At 45.2% G+C, this 16,919-nt stretch overlaps 1 protein-coding gene across 1 annotated transcript in view; it reads right to left on the bottom strand.

Moving 5' to 3' along the window:
• The window catches only part of ARHGAP32 (Rho GTPase activating protein 32), a 94,243-nt gene that overhangs the window by 45,965 nt on the left and 31,359 nt on the right, over window positions 1-16,919 (bottom strand). Inside the window, exons 3-5 of the mRNA XM_088522035.1 lie at window positions 9,879-9,970; window positions 9,185-9,226; window positions 8,769-8,853 (exon numbers count right to left, since the gene is read on the bottom strand). Coding sequence (XP_088378161.1) covers window positions 8,769-8,853; window positions 9,185-9,226; window positions 9,879-9,970 — 219 coding nt within the window. The remainder of the gene's footprint in view (window positions 1-8,768; window positions 8,854-9,184; window positions 9,227-9,878; window positions 9,971-16,919) is intronic.

The following is a 16,919-nucleotide window of genomic DNA, read 5'->3' as shown; positions in this document are numbered from 1 at the left end:
TGAGGGGAAAAACAGAATCCATGTAGCTGCAACCACCTCTGAGAACGACTTCAACAGGAAAATTAGTTATTATTTGGCTAAATCCCAACGTTGGTTGCTGACAGGAGACGTGGCAAGCGTGGAAACGGGAAATGGGCAACGTTTTTAAAAGCAGGCTGTGTAACATTGGGCATTAGAGCCCCCACTTTACGTGCAGGTTAAACCTAGAGCATTTTAAGGGAGCACAGACCCAGGGCAGAGCTGTGAGATCCTCATGCTCCCCAATAAGGAGCTTCACGCACTTGTTTGAGCGGGTGCTAAAGCAAGGAAGAGACTTGATGGAAGCAGCTCCCTCCCCTGCTCCACTCTGGAGCTGGGGAGGGTGGAAAACGAAGAGCAGGGGTACACAGAGCAACCGATGGTTTTAAAAATAGTTTTGCTATGAAAAATGAGCAGAAACGACCCACCTTGGCCAGATGCTGCATAGAAACGTCAGTCTAAGAGGTCCAAGAGAGCATCGCTCCCCCTGTAACTCTTGGCGCACGGACCCCGCTCGTCTCTGCGGCTCCTCACGTTCCCCATCCCGTATTTTTCAAGGTCCAGCTCGTGTCTTTCCCAACTCAGGATTCACCAGCAGGTATCTCCTGTAGGGCTCCTACTCCCGCCACCATCTTCTCCTTTGAAGGCAGGGGTGCCCCAGGGTGTCTGGGCAACCTCCCCCTCAGACGAGGGCGCAGAATTGGAAACGCGGCCGAGAGGCTCCTGGCACTCGGGGAAGGTCTAAGGCACGGGAAGCAAATCACCTCTGCTAATGAACCGCCCTCGCCAGCCCCACGGGCAGCCCCAGCGACGTTACAGCCGGGGTGATTAGATAAGGGGGGTGATTCAGGCGCCCGCAGTGTCACGAGGGACCTCTCTGCTTAATGGCCCCGCATCCCCGCCGACACGCGGAGGGATCCACATCCTTTGGGAGCGGGGTGACTCCCAGGGTGATTAACACCGAGATCCCAACCTCCAGGGCCTCCCGAGCCTCCGCTCCTTCCCCCCAAACCTGCTGCTTTCCCGACTTTCCAAAGCCTGATGAACTAGGAGGCTAAGGAGCTGAGCAGGCTCCCAGCGATGCCTCCCTAATGCGAAAATAAACCCTGCCCGAATCCAAGAGGAACATTTGTACTAGTTACAGGATGAGCATAAACCAAGACAAAGCGCTCGAAAAGTCTCCCTCCTACACGTATATTATGCTTTTATATGAGATCTCACATTATGCTGTAATTATACAGTTACATGACACAATTAGGCCTTGTGTAGGAAGGCCTGAGCGTATTTATGATTAAAAAATGGCATTTAAAATAGTTGTGCGAGCATTCAATGGCATTTAAAAGAGTTGTGTGATTTGGAAAAATTACCCTCAGCTCATGAGAGAAGTCTTCCCGAGCACAACCATATGGTTATCTATATGGCCAGGGTATATAACTATAGGAGTTAAGATAACTCTGCGTAATAGCTGGGCTGGGGGCAGATTGGAAGCACAAACAGGGAGATAAGACCAGTTTCTCCTGCCAGATCCTGGTAGGAACTTGAAGGAATTACTGATTTGAATAGTGAAAACAGGATTAACAGCTTTAATCTGAGTATTAGCATCTTTTTTTTCTGCCAAAAAAGAGATGTTAAACCTTTAAGAGGTATAAATATGGGCATCAATACATAAATACCTAAACTCAGTGGGAACTGTGGTTTTATTTAAACCAAATTAAGGAGGGAAATCTTTAAAAAGAGACTGGAAGTTAGATGTTTTATCGGAGGTTTTGCTGCTGAAAGGCACCACTCAGCACACACCAAGCTGCAAAAATGCAGCTTTCAAACCAGAATCCTTGACACTTCTGTCATCAATTTTCAGTTCTACAATAAAAGAGCCAGAGAAAGGATAAAAACAATCATGTTGAAGCCTTAAGTCTCCAGCAAATATGTGAAAAACTCAAATTTCTTTAAACCAACACAAAGCTTCTGGTCGTCACTGCTGTTGAAAAAGGCTCCCACAGAAGAGCCTCTAACTGAAAATGAGGTTTATTTGTAAACTCCCCAGATTCTTAAGCTGGTTTTAGGATTGAGTTTAATACTATTTTTGGAAGCTATTGTAGAAAACCTGGAAATGTCCGTGCTGGAAAACCAAAGTTGTAAGATGGCACCGAGAAGCACCCTCCTAATTATTAATTGCGATTTTATGACTAATCAAAAAATTAAGTGTGTGCGTGGTGCATATATAAAAAAAACAGTATGGGATGGCATAAACAGAGGCTGTATCACGAAGCACGAGGCAGTGTAACCTCTGACATTTTCTGTCACCAGAAACTATAAGCACTTCATTAACCCTGGCTTTTTTTCCCCTGCTTATATGTAAATGCATTACATAGACCCAGAAAGGCCAAATAGAAATCATGAGACTGTATTTTCCAGAACACAAGTACACACAGGGGTTACCCCTTGACTTGCCTGCCGCAGATTATTTATGACATGTGGCAAGGGCAGTATATCATATATACGTGCAGAGTCTCAGGGGAGGAAGAAAAATGCATTTGCAGATAAGGAGAGTGCTGCTCCTGTATGGTAGCCACTGAAGAGCAGCAAAAAAATAGTAAATTTATAGATTTACTTAATTAAATGTACTATTATTTACCCTTAAATGTACTATTATTTGCCCTTAAATTTATAAATACACGTAAACCTGCATAAGGGGTCCCAGACAGCTCTGAACCTGTTTGATTTTCCCTCTTGAAACTTGTGCTCCGACGCCGGAGGCAGAAGATTAAAGAGAAAGACCTGAAGCGAATACTTTAACCTTCAGATTTCCCAGATGGCAGCTCAGGGAAGGGGTTTTTGGTTCTTTTTCTTTTAAAAGCCACGCAGGTCACATTGGAAAGGGGGCTGGTGATGCAGCCATCCCAACCTTGTTCCTGTGTCACCCTCATTCTCCAAGCAGAGGTGGGACCCTGTAGACCTCGCTGGAGACGTCTGCGGACTTCACAGCGACGTGGCTTGATGATTCAACTGTTTAATGCACAATAACGAGGAAAAAAGTGATATATAAATCAAGCTGGAAGGGTGTCTCGGAGGACACCCTGGATTGACACCCTTGGCCAGCGAGGAACATGAGTCAGTTCCTCTCTGGCCCGGGCGGTGAATCACGCGCTCCATGGGATTCCAACAGGGAATTGCGGCCCTCGGAAAACACCACTTTATAGGAGGGATTCAGAGCACAACAGCCAAAACCAGCTTAAAGCAACTCCATGGCGTGTCCGAACGAGGATCTGGGATTGTTAATTTGCTGCCCTACGCTGGCCATTCCCGCTGCTGCTCTTAAGCTCCGGAGTCATGGAGCGCTGTACAACTGCCCCCCTTTTTCTCCAGGAATTTCGGGATCCCTAATACTAACTAATCCACAAACCCTTTCAGGAAGGGATTTACTCTTATTACAAATGTCTAAAGAAAAGTCTGCAGGGAAACACAAAAGATCACCTAGCCTAAGATCAACTATATATACACATAAGTTATATATATATATGTACACACACACACACAGATGGACGGACTTCGGACAAGATCACAGGTAAAGGTGGCAAAGTTTGGGATATAACCAGGTAAACTCCTAATTAACAGCCTTCAAAAAACCAGGGGCAATTAGAAGCAATTACTATTTTTGGCCTCTCTGGGAATGAATAGTAATTATGGGTAATTAATCTTAAAAATATCTTACTACTTCCAGAGAGCTCCCGGTAGCAGGGCAGGCAATGAAGGACAAGGCCCCACTTTAGAGGTAAGAAAGGGTTGTAGTTTTTTCTTGTTATAAAAGAAAGAAGCAGAATGAGTAATGCTTTTTAATTCACCACTTAATCCTGTTAAAAGGTTTCTACTTAACTTCCTCAGGAGAAATCTGAAGTAACCTTCCAAGTGGACAGGTCTAAAAAAGCAGAAATGGAGGATACAAAAAAAATTAAGGCAATAAAAATGTTATTTGGGCACAAATTTGCTCTTCTACTCCAGCTATCTTGGAGCAAAGTGAGCAAACCACATCATCAATGCAAATTGGAGATTGTGAGCATGGCTTTTTATTTGTCTGTTTTATTCATCTGATTATTCTCTTCTCCTTATCATTATAGGAGAGTAAGATGATCATTATTTGAATATTTATATGTCTCTCTGTATTGATGATTGTCTGGTGATTGATTCGTATTGATTTGGGACATAAAGCTGCTTTTCAGCTTCGCAGATAACCTTAAAACCTCCAAGAAGAGGCGTCCTCCTCTCTGAGGCTTTGGCACTGAAGTCATTCCCTGCGTGGCAGATACTTGGCATATATTTCATCACCTGTGTCTTTTGTGATAAACATCGTCAGGAATTAACGCGTCATTTGGAGAGCTCTGAGCTCCTGAATTTGCACGCCCACTTCCCACCTCCCATCAGGAATTGTGGCTCCATATTTATTAGGGATCTTTTAGATGGGAGAGGCTGAGCATCTTCACAGCTCAAGGAAGGACATCGAGTTTAAATTCTCCTTAGCTTAAAGCAGCTAGAAAGTGAGGAATAAAGGAAGGTTTAAAAGAGCCTGAAGAAATGCAGAGCTCATGTACCAGGGGAAATAAAAAACAATAGAGCTTGTCTATATTCAAAGTGCACAAGTAACTGCTAAAATCCATCAATAATTCAGAATTCATGTGCTAGCCTCAGCACTGGCTTCCCGGGAAGAGCTCCCAGACTGAGTTGAGTCTTATTTGCCCTTTAGACAAATGGAAAAACCTGATGTTGGATCAAACCTGGAGCCAGCCACAAGACAAGGGTCGTGGCAGGGGCCTTGGTTCCTCCTCAGCCTCACAGTGCCTAAGTATTCCACAGCCCTGATGTCCCTATAGGATGACTCACCCTCTTCCATGTAAATCCGTCTTCTCTGAGGCTCCAGCTGCCACTGGGTTCCCTGCTCACTCCAGGCTGCAGCTATAATTATTGCAGGACTTGGCACATAAAGAACTATTCCTTAGTTGACCAGAATTTCGAACGAAAATCATGAGATTACATTGTAAAAAAAAATATATATATATATATATTTTTTTTTTACTACTTCAGCATGAAAACTGGAATCTTTGTCCATAATCCATCATTTTAAAGCCTGACTATCTAGACATATCCTATTTGGAGTAAATAAAGGTGTGTATTTGAAGTAAATGAAGATATGTATTGAAAATACATACCTGAAAACACACGGCAAGTAATTTAGTAAATATTGAGTAATTTTGTGTTCTCCCCTCCACAGGAGGGCACAAACCCACCTCGTCACTATAAAGCCATGAGAACACCACCAAGTTTGCTGGTTAATAAAACCAGCCCTTCTTGGCACACAAGATCTACGAGTGCCACAGTGTGTTGTATTTTAACAGCAGTCTTCTTAACAGGGGGAGTTACTATATATATAAGTGTAAGAGTTTTAATTCTCTCTGCAAGTATAAAATGCTGGTGAAATAGCGATTATTTTCCCGGAGCACAGGGATTATTTTTGAATTTTTAATATATTTTAATGATACACATAACAGATCTTCCTGCTTTTGCAAGTCATTAAACCTCCAGGAAGAGAATTTTTCCGACACAACTCTCTTCAGTTACTAATTAAAATTATTATTATTATTTTTTTACATTTCTGGGGCATGGTGCTAAAGACGACTTACGATAGCAGCAGACAGCAGCAGGTCGACGCCAAAGTTAACAGTGGGGCTTTTTATGGTCTCTTTTTGTGTAAAAACTTAAGCTGCACAAATACTCTTGCTGTATCTTCAGTGTTGAATGCAGGTGGGAAAAATAATCTGGATTTCTGCAGGAGGTCAGTTTTGACAAACCTGAGTGCCAGAAGGCTTCACTTGCAAAGAGGAGCCAACTAAGCCCCGATTTCCCTGGGATAATTTTGGCCCTGCCAGAAAATATTTGGCCTGCAACGAGTAGAAGATACCTGTGTTCAGATACTGAAGCCTGAACAAGTTTAATCCCAATTTGCACAAGGGGGAATAGTCAAAATGAGGAAGGCAGGGACAGCGGAGGGGCCTGCTGGAAAATGGCATTTTGCCACTTTTTGGGAGGGCTGCACCAAATGATAAGACACCTGATGTGAATCTGGAACATTAGAATGTAATTGTGCCCAATTGTAAAATAAAGAGTAAATGTGCTAGTAGCACCTCTGTACATGAAGTTATCCCTCTCTTTTAAACCCATGAGGAATTTCTCCCGGTTTCCCTGGAAGAGGACCAAAAAACAGGAATCTCACAGGTGTGATCTTGTGCCAGGAGGAATTCTTTGGAGGAGTTAGTGGCAAGCTGGAAGCAAGACTGGGAAATATAAGAATCCAGCAACTGAGGTGAACTTACTTGACTATTTTCCTAACTTTTGGGGCATTGAGAAGCTTGGCCTCCGAATTTTCAAAATTTGTTGATCTTGGCAAGAGGCTGCGTCAATTTTCAGGGAGTTGTGGCTGGAATTATGAAGTTATTAGAAACAGTTTCCACATACATTATGAACACGGTTGTTTTTATATACCCACGTCCTTAAAGCAGCCCTTGCAACATCATCCCCTACCACTTTGGAAGGCAACAGGAAAGAAACCATCTGGAAGAGAGAGAGGGAGGCCTTGGTGTGGAGAAAGGGAAGATTTCATGTCAGAGCAAGACAAATAGACACTAACACACCTGGAGATGGAAGAGAAAAATTCCTTTGCAGTGTGTTATAGTGAGAAAATGTATTAATATTAATTAACGGAAGAGACTTTCAAAGGACATTCCCATCCCTTTCCAGGGGGTATTTTGACAGAATTAAATTAAGCCAAAAGACGACCCCAAGAAGGTCTTCCCAAAGGCTTTGCTCCTAGACCTCTGCGACGCTTCCAGCCCTTACAACCCAACAGGAAAACCCTCCTGCAGGCTCAGACCGCATCCCGCCGGGAATTCCGGGCGGCCGCCGCCGGAAGCGATTCCGCCTCCAACGCTTCCCGAGCGCTGATAAGGGGCTGCTGCCGCTCGCGAGGCTGGATAAGGGGAGGATCTCCCGGGAAGGCTGATCCAGCCCCGCTCTGACGTATCCGCTGCTCCTGGCTTTATTCCTAGAAGGCTGCGGCGAAGCCAGCGCGCGTGCACGGGGCAGGACAAGGCTCCTGCAATGTCACTACGCGTTACGGCGCGTTTCCTCCTCTCTTGGTGTGTTTTCTGATATCATTCCACTTTGTATAACTTGTCTGTGCTGCAATGTCTAGTGCAGGAACACCCCGACCCCTAAGAATCGAGCTTTTGCACTGGCACACCTTGAAATCCTGCTTAAACTCAACGAGCTGCCTTGGATGCTAAACACCCTCTCTGAAGTCACACTGCTATAATTTAGGGGCTTCTTTAACTGAACACATGACTAGGTTTTTTGCTTGAAGGTGTTAAATGTTAGCAGAAGACCTGGGAGAGACCCCAAGGACTTCACATTCCCTGTTTGGTGCTTAACCGAACATTAAGGTGCCCTGTAGAGCAATCAAGTAATGGTGGCTTTGTATTAATAAATTGAATTTGGCCCAGAGCATCTCTGGAAGAGGAAAACAGGCCAAAAAGCACCTCGTAAGAGAATGGAGCCATTTTTATACGTGTCACAGAGTTCATTTCAGACAATCTCCTAATGTGAAATGCCAGGATATTAACACGCACTGCACGACGAGACCATATTATAAGTGACACAGACGTTACCAAACAGTTTGAGAGCTGGCCAGGTTGGTAACAGACAGCGTTACACAATTCCCGACGCTATCAGGCAGATAATGCTGCATTTCTACCATGCAAATTTTTAACAGTGAATAGATTTGGAGAGTTTTACACCCACTGCCCCGTGAGATGCAAAGCAGTAACTTGCTATTAGGTGCCATTTACATCTTTTCAGCCTACTGCTATTCTCTATTCGCCTTTACTTGGATATCACCAAGTAGAATTAGGCATTAACCCTGGATACTTCTTTGCTGTTTCTTTTATTCATGTTCTGCAACTGGACTGCCTTCCCCAGGGAGGGATTGATTTTAAACAGGACTCAAACTCCAGAGCACACCTTCCCGGTAGGAATTTTCCAGAGATTGGGGAGAAAAAAAATAAGAGGGAAAATAAAAGGATGTATAATTCTGTTTGCCTGTCAAGTAGGGAAGCATAAAAGGCAGTAAATAATTCACTCTGTGTTACAGGTAATGTTATATGAGTGAAAAGGTTGTAGCCTCTTTCTGGAGGCATCCCTGTTTTGGGAAGCGCGGAACACGGTGTGCCCGGATCACAAGCAGGGGTTCCTGCTCCTCAGCTCTGCCCTGGTAGTGCTCACTGGAAATGCTGCTGTTGCAGGGATCACAAGGGAATAAGCCTGCATCCCTCTGGAAAAGCAACTCTGAGCAATTTGGGGGGATATTCTGGCGACTGAGCTGCTGCAATGCACAGTGCAGAGCTGATAACACACACACACACACACAAGCTAAAACACATATGCAGTTATTACAGGCAGCTCAGTGATGACTGTTGGATGCAGTGACATCATCACATCCCATGGAAATAAAATCCCTTTCCAAGCGCCAAGGGGTGGCCACACAGCTGGGAACACGCTCTGCTCCAATACATCCAACAGCTCCAAACAGAGAGACCCTGTGGCTTTAACTTCCCATCCTTGAACACTTTGCAAAAGCCCTTTGGAAGCTTCCCCCAAGCCAGACGACCACGATGCTGTTTGGAAGGCAAGAGAACCGTGAAACTCACCTGTATGTTGCCAAAGTCCACGTTCTCGTAATGGAAGTGCGCGCACTCGGCCATCTTCGGGAAATGCCCCTTGGTGAAGGACAACCTGAGGCACAGGAAAAGCCCGGGATGAGACGCCGCTCGCCAGCCAGCGCTGCCCCAAAACGCAGCTCCACAACGCGGCCGGGCTCCCCCTGAAGCTGAGGAAGCAGAGGGGGCTGCTGACACGAGGCACCGACACCGCGGAGGAAGGAAAACTAAACGGCAAAGAGGCTTTTAGCTTTGCAGCCTTCGGGAGCTGCGTGGCATTCGATCGCCACCCGGGCTCGTGCCTGTGAGGAGGGGTGCAGGGAGAAGCCGCTGTGCCCTCCCAAACGCAGCGTTGGCAGCGCAAGTGAGCAGCCTTACACGAGACACGTAGGAAAGCAGCACTTTACCTGTGAAAGGCATCACAGCCCATCAGTCCCGGGGTGAGGTATCTGAGGGTGCAGAACAAACGCTATTTATCCTTTGCCTTTGTAAAATTCAGAAGCGAGGCATAATTATTCCCGAGTGTCTCCAGCTACAGCGATGGCTGACGGGGAGATCCTCTGGCTCTGCAACGTGCTCTCGCTTCTGCTGAAGCTATTATAGCCTCCTATAGATATTGCTGGTGGAGAGCCAATGAGATTGTCATTATCTAGCTCCCTCTTCCCACGGGAATGGAAGTGGGAAGGGAGATGCAGCATCTGGCTGCTCAGCACTAGAACAAAGAGCCATTTCCCTCACAGCACTGCAGAGAGGTGATGTGAATGCCCAGAGCAGGCCTGGGCACTTGCAAGGCCTCAAATCAGCCTTATTAGCAAAGGCAGGGCGAGGAATTTCGATTATTTTGGAGCCTTTTGGCAGGTTTGGGGCTAGAAACCTTTACTACAAGCACAGCAAGTTCATTTACATTCTGTGGGAGAGAGTGTTAAAGAATGTGAGCCCACAGGGAAAGAAAGAAAGAAAAAAGATCGGATATCAGAGCAGAAAAAAAAAACCCTAAAAAATAAAGTGAAAAACTCATTCAAAGGACAGGTATGGGGCAAAATGTAAAAGGAGCAGCCCTTCCTTTCAAAGGCGAAGGAAAAGCCAAGAACCTGCTCTTACTTTTTCACGTTCTTCACTTTCATACTTGCTGTGCTGCCACACGTCCGGAGCGGCAGCTCCCCGGGGATGTCAGGGATATCGGCACCTCTGGCCTGCAACAAAAAGGAAAGCACCTTAACAGCTAGATAACACATATGTGAATGCACATATGTGTGTGTTTTCACACGTGTGTGTACGTTCAAATCTCACATGTGCTTCCAAACTGCACTTCAGCCTTTTTAACTGAAAACCTGAACTTTATATATGACCTAATATGTGATTATCTCCTCTTAAACCCCGTTGTAGAGCCCTGCTAATTCTTAGTAATCACTGGGAGATGCAGTATCTTATTTGTTACTCCTCTTTGGCCTAAAAAGGAGAGATTTCCAGGGCCAGGAGCCTAAGATACTTTTTAAACTCTACATTAGGCTCTTCGTTAAGTACCTGATTTCCAAAACAGCCATTCACCAACACTGATATCCCTAAATAAACACATCTTTGGCTGACTGACTGGTATTAGGTACCCGGTTACTGAGTATCTAGTAAGATGCTTGAGAGTTTCATTGTGAATTAAGAGGATCTCCAATTTAATAAACCTTACAGGTCTTCTACATAAGCAAATAACTAATTGCAGTAATAAATATGCCATTTCTGTAAGCGGCTTTGAGGCAGAGCTGGATGTGCCAGCTTTAATTTGCCAAGGAACAGAATTTCTGTAGGAAGAAAATTTTTTTTTTCATTTTCATGAGCAGGAGAAGCTGGTGGGATACCAAAATGGGTAAACAAGAGTGGCAGAAAAAGATGGGCTTTGGGCCAACTTGCAGCAGTGGGTAGAGCCTACCCTTGCTCTGACTCAAAGCAGCGTGGGCAAAACCCACACCTCCAAGACCTAAACGGCAGCATCTCTCTGAAAAAGTCGTATTATTCTCTCCTTCCCAACGGAGTGAGGTCCAAACCTTGCTGGAAAGGGATTTTTGCCCCTTGCTTTTGCACCAGCAGGGATCTCTTCTCCAGCTGGAGCATCCGCGTTAATTTGGGATGCTCCTCCAATTCGATTCCTGCAGAAGAGCAGCCTCCCGGGGGGTCTCACAGTCAAAGAAAACGGCTCAAATGGCCCCAAATTAACCCCATAGACACATAAGGAAAAAGAAATAAAGCAAGCTAAAACTTACTGCAATTTTACGAGCAATGCTACTCCAAAATAAGCTGCAGCTGCTATCCCTTTAAGCAAAGATACCCTGCTGCATAAACGCACGCTTTATTCACTATTAGTTCGCACCTGTTTTGATCAAAAACCTGTCTTGCCAATTGTCATCCTAGATCACCTTTCTCTCAAAATACAAACAAAACGTTCAGGATAAGATTTGTCATCTTTTGCGCTTCGAGTCATGGTAATTTAATATTAAAAATCCTTTTGAAGCAGCTGAATTATTTACGTGGGAGAAGGAGCCAGCCAGCATCCTCACTCGCTTCCTCCTGGTCCTTGTTTTCTATGCACCACCGTCCTGTGGAAACCCAGTAATTGCTGAGCAAATCTGTTCACGAAAGGTCTTTAGTCCAGTTTTAGGGTCCCTGCTGCGTCCACGTGCTCTGGTCCAAAACTCAGCAAAGAAATTAAGGCTCGAGGCAGAATCCAGGTGAGCGGCTTCATCGGGAGCTCCAGGCTGTTTATTTTTGCTCCCAGGATGAGAGATTTGGGGAGAATTCCTGTCTGTCCATCCACCCTTCTCAAGTCTCAAGTCCTTGCATTGTTTAAAAGAAACTGTCCTGCAATTGCTTAAGATATTGGAACAGAATTAAAATGAAAGAGCACTGGCTCTGAGAATCTAAACAAAAATACCGAATTATTGGGCTATAGCAGCGATAGCAGAGAAGGGAAACGACTCTAATTCCCAATTTATCTCCCTCAGATGGAAAATCCATGCTGTTCACGGGCTGGGCAGCAGAGCGCAGCACCAGCACGTTCAAAATCCACTCAGAAAGAGGCAAAACTGCCAAGCCAAGACTCTCCTCTCACATCCAGGAGGCCTCTGTACCCACCTCCATTAGCCTCCACTCGGCTCCTTGCCCAGTGCAAACTGCTTGCTTTTGGGATGGGGACTGGAGAAAGGAAAATCCATTTTTTTCTGGCTCATTTTCTCAACATACAGGCAAAAAAAGCCTATGTGGAGAAGTGGAGTGACCCAGCTAGACCAGCCTTTTAAATCATGCAGCCAATGTGCAATGGGATAGAGGAAAGACAGCAAAAGACGGGCACGTACTGAAACTCTTGGCACTATGAGCATTCCTAATCCCTGGACCTGGAAAACCTGTATTAATAGACGAGATAATTTAATGGGCCGTATTTTTCTTTTGAGTTTGGGACTTTTAATCTCATTTTCCACGTCCTCTGTCAATGCCGAATTATTCAAGGCAGTGCTTATTGCACGGCACAGTTAGCAGCAAATTATTCTTTTCTTTCACCAGACCACACAGGATGTGTGTTTCTATTCCCAGCTCCTCTTCTCCAAAGGAAAAAAAAAACATAAGGGAAACCTTTTAAGCATTGCCATGGGCTGGCAAATTAAGGGGAGCCTCTCATTCCAGAGCTTTAGTCCTGTAGAGTTAAGTCCAGGTCAAGCACTTAGCATAATTTAAAGAAAGAGCCTGTATAGAGCAACGCACAGATTCACGACAACTAATGGAGCAGTTTTGAAATGAAGTTTGCTGCGTTCGTAGATCTAGTTCACTGATATGGGATTAAAATCATCTCTAGCTCTTGTGTAAAACAGTTTATTTTGTATATTGAGCCTGAGACATAAAGGAACCACCCTGGCAGCAGCAGGGACTCACTTTGGCAGTGTCGTTACCACTTGTAAATAAAATTCGCCTCCGCAAAATAGGTGGATTTTATGTCAAGGCCAAACTTCCTAAAAGGGTTTAAACGGACACCTGGACTTGCACCGACTCCATGCAGATGGATCGACCCCTCTGAGAGGGATGGAGGTTATTTCCAGCAAAATGGACCCACGCTTGGATTTTCTTCCAGAGCTACCGGTTGCTTCCGAGACAAAATTGGGTGCAGCAGGTCCAAAACGAGTGGTTAGTTCCTGAGGACACCCCTGGCATGATAACTACCTGGGAGCTTTACGGCTGGACTCGATCCTGCTGCAGGGAAACAAAAGGGAGAGCACGGACAAGGATCGCGGCGCGCGGCACAGCGGAGCGCCTCGCAGAACAGCTAAGGAATGCACTTGCTTTAAAAACAAAAATCCCACAGACAATATGCGTGGGAAAGGCGGCCAAGTCGAGAGGCCGCCTTCTGTACCGCTTACAAAGCAAATTTCAGGGAAAAAGGGGGAAAAAAAAAAAAGGCCCAGCGAATAGAAGACGCGACGAGCGCAGGGCTTGGATTCCGGCTCCAAGACACACACGCACGAAGCCCTCGTCCTGCTCCGTGCTCCGTTTCTCCAGCCTGTTGTTTCCTGGCGGGAAGGGGGGTCCTGGGATTCGGGTGGTTATGCAGGAATGCGATTTCTCCCGGAACAAAAGCTCCCGCGCTTAATTCAGGCATCAAGGAGCAAATGCCCCTTCAGTAAAGCGACCGTATTCAGGGGCTATGGAAATGGCACTGCTAGGTTATGTTATACGTATGCATTGGGTCAGAAACCAAGGAATTTTTCCACTGCCGTGGCTGGAAGACTGGGAAAACAGCAAAAACAGCAGCCCGAATGACATTCGACGCCAGTAGATGGTCGAGCCAAAGGCAGTTTTTCCTTTAGAAAAATTGTGATCCTAATGAAAGGAAACACGCAGCGGGTATAGGGTGCCCTTATTTCGTGCCCCTTTTTAATATCACAGTAATGTGAGAAATGTGCTTACCCGTAGCGTGAGGCTTATACCACCAGCTCTCCAGAAACCTCTGAACAAAGCAAAAGGTTTTAAGTTCTTCAGGTTTTATCGAGTGCTTGGCCTGCGATCACACACCCTGCTCTGGCACTTCCAACTTCCGTCACTGGAACTGGGCAGGATTATGTGAAAATGAGGGATCTCTTCCCTCAAAAAAGGGAAAACTCTTCCCCTAAAACTCCCCTGCTTTTACACTGAGCAACACGAACACTGCTGGCCTCCTATGTCCTGTTTCAGTGGCTACGAGCCCACGAAACAACCCGGATTAGGAAGAAAAAGGGAAGCTGGACTTCTTTTGGAGGCTTATTTCTAAATGAGATTAGCTCAGTGATCCACTTCCCAGCACTTCATCCCACAAAGGGTGTTACTGGAGCAGTCCTGGGAGAGCTCCCTGCCGGCCAGGGCGCCTCTTAAGGCCCTTTGTGCAATATAGGGACTATAGGGGTGCAGACCTGCCCCTCTCCTGCCATCCCATACGGACACCGCAGGGCTGATCCACTCGCTCACGCGACTCAGAAGAGCAGCAATTTCCCATTTTGCAAGGAGGCAAAGCAAGACTCCTGTCTGAGCACAGCAGGTCACGTATCCTCACACAGGCAGGTGACAAGAGCTGACGAAAACGAAGCTTCTAGGGTGACAAATAATTCCAGGTCTTAATGGAAAAAGCACCGGCTGCAAAGCCCCTATAGCCTCCCTCCCGATCCGTTCCCAATCCTGAATGTTCCCTCTTGCTTTCAAGCAGCTGGGGGCTAGGAAAAGCTGCCAGATTATCAAGTCTATGATTTTTATCTCCCCAGTAAGTACATTTCACACAAACAGCAGCTCTGTGAAGCAAAACGGGCCTTCCTTGCCACACAGGCATGATAAACACGGGCACTTGGGCTCCCTCCTGACTTAATCAACGTGGCCTTAAGTGCCCAACATACATTTTGATGCCTTTGGGAACTTTGGCACTTTGGGAAAGGGCTAGTGGGAGTATCCAAAAAAGGAGCCCTCCAGAGCCATCGGCTTTACCTGCTTGATCAGCCCCGTGCCCTGCAATCAAGTAAAAGAGACCAAGTGCTGATGGGGACGTGCCAAAAAGCAGCTCCCTTATTTAGGGATGTGCCTTGGGTTCCCTCTGGATCTTGACACCGTTCCCACAGGGATTTGCATTAGCTGACACACTCAGAAACGTGCCGGATGCTTTCAGCATTAAGAAATAAATAAAATCAAATAAAAATGATACAAAAAATTATGTACTTTTGCTCTTTCTACCAACTGCTGAAGAAGCCACTGTCAAGACCGCAACGCTCCTGTACAACAAGAAGGCACCACAGGAGGGTAAAATCCTTCTTTAAACCTTTACAACTCACTAATATCCACACGTTTTTGTAAATTGAGTTTAAAAATAGCTTTCTCCTCACTCCCGCCCCAGATTTAACCGAGTGATATATTGAGGTCTCATTAAAAGCCTTCGTTATCTGCATGAACCATGGTATGTTACCTTGGCAAGTATCAAAAGCTGAAGACACTACACTTGCCAGGATTCATGTGAAGAAAGCACTGTCATCACAGGATTTTTTACCCAAAATATTTATATTTAAAAATTCCTGTTTCTAGCTCTGGGCTCAGTATTTTCACCTTATCTCCTGTGCAGGGCTGCCTGTCAAAGGCAGCTTCCAAATGGTGGCATCTTCCTGTGACTGCAGAACATGAAAAGGGTGCAGAAATGAAGATGTTTATAGCTCCTCTTTTAACCCTGCTCTGCACAAAAATTAGACAAATGGGAGAAAAAGGCAACGGAGGAAGAGAGAGGCAGGGACAGAGATGGGGAGTGCTGGGTGCTAGAGGCTGTGAGTTTTTAAAACACTGTGGATTAGGGATTGCATAAAGAGGTGCAGAGCACAAGTCAGATGATCAAAAACAGAAGGAAGCTGTAATATTACAGAAAAATACCAATTTATGCTAAAGTTAATGACAGGCTGAGGACAGCTGTTTTGCAGAGTTGCATGAGGAATTATTGATAAAAATACTCCTCAGTTCCCTGCAAGACAGAGAGGTTCTTTTCCTTTAAAGCATCCTACCTATTTCAGAGAAATTTTAGGAAATATATACCCAGCAAAATGATTCAGTTCAAATACAGCTTTTCCTCTCTAGGAGTCAAAAGGTTTTTACAAAGAAAGTCAGTATCATCAACTCCATTTTCCAAACTGGAGCAGAGAAGGCAAAAATGGCATGTTTGAAGGTTACCCAGCAGGCCAGTTGTGCAGTGGGAATAGGAGCCTGAGACAGTGAGAAAAATAATGTGACTAATAAGACCAATTTCTAAAATTACACAACATAAGTAGGGGGAGATGTAAAATATGACAGTCCTTGAGAATCGGTTGGGCAGCTGTCCTTGTATCTAACCCTATAAAGTCTGTCCATCTAGAGTTGCATCTCTATCTAGTTCTTCAATTTTACTGCACAGGATTTCATAAATACTGCAAGGTCTCAAGAACCACCAGAAATGCCCCAGACAAGCCAGATCCCCAATGCAAAATGACTTAGATCCTTGCTGGAGAATAAACACTAACAAGAAGTTTAAAAACGCAGATCGAAGTACAAATGCTGAATGCAAAGATGATAAAAGTAGCATCAAAGTTACTCAGGTGCCCAGAATTTATGCCAGAAACATTAAAAATAGTTTCTGCCCTACTATATTCACAGTACAGGTGGACATTCAACCTCCAGACATTTGGAAAGATCTTTGTTTTAAGAAAAAAGCTTTGGAAAGTGACTTTTCAGGCTCTGCAAATGCTGGTGGGAGTTGGGAAGGGAGACGGCAGGTGCTTTGCTCACTTGTTTAAAGAGAAACCCAATAAATACACACGCTTCTCCGTGGCCCACTGCCCACACGTGCTATCTTCATTAAGCTCAGGACCTTTGTGCTTCCTTTCTGCAATTCTGTTTGGTCTGACGGCCCGCCAGCTTTCAGGCTAATGTTATTTTTTTTGCTGTAGACTTGGCCAACGTTTTGCTAAAACGCTCCTTTTCCACGATGCTGCATGCTTCAAAGAGCAGGTTTTGAAAAGTTCCATCGTGCTCAAAATTCTTGTTGGCAAAGAGGTTAATGCGAACTGAAAATCCTTGTGACATGATGTACCTTTTAATTTGTTAGCAGAGCTGCTTTGGGGCACACTTTAATAGGGC

This window comes from Tinamus guttatus, unplaced genomic scaffold (assembly GCF_059628265.1).
Source record: "Tinamus guttatus ecotype Peru unplaced genomic scaffold, ASM5962826v1 Tinamus_guttatus_pri_ptg000143l, whole genome shotgun sequence".
In the NCBI taxonomy this organism is placed as follows: Eukaryota; Metazoa; Chordata; class Aves; order Tinamiformes; family Tinamidae; genus Tinamus; species Tinamus guttatus.
Note: the sequence above shows the minus strand (reverse complement) of the source record. Positions and strands in the feature narration are given on the sequence as shown.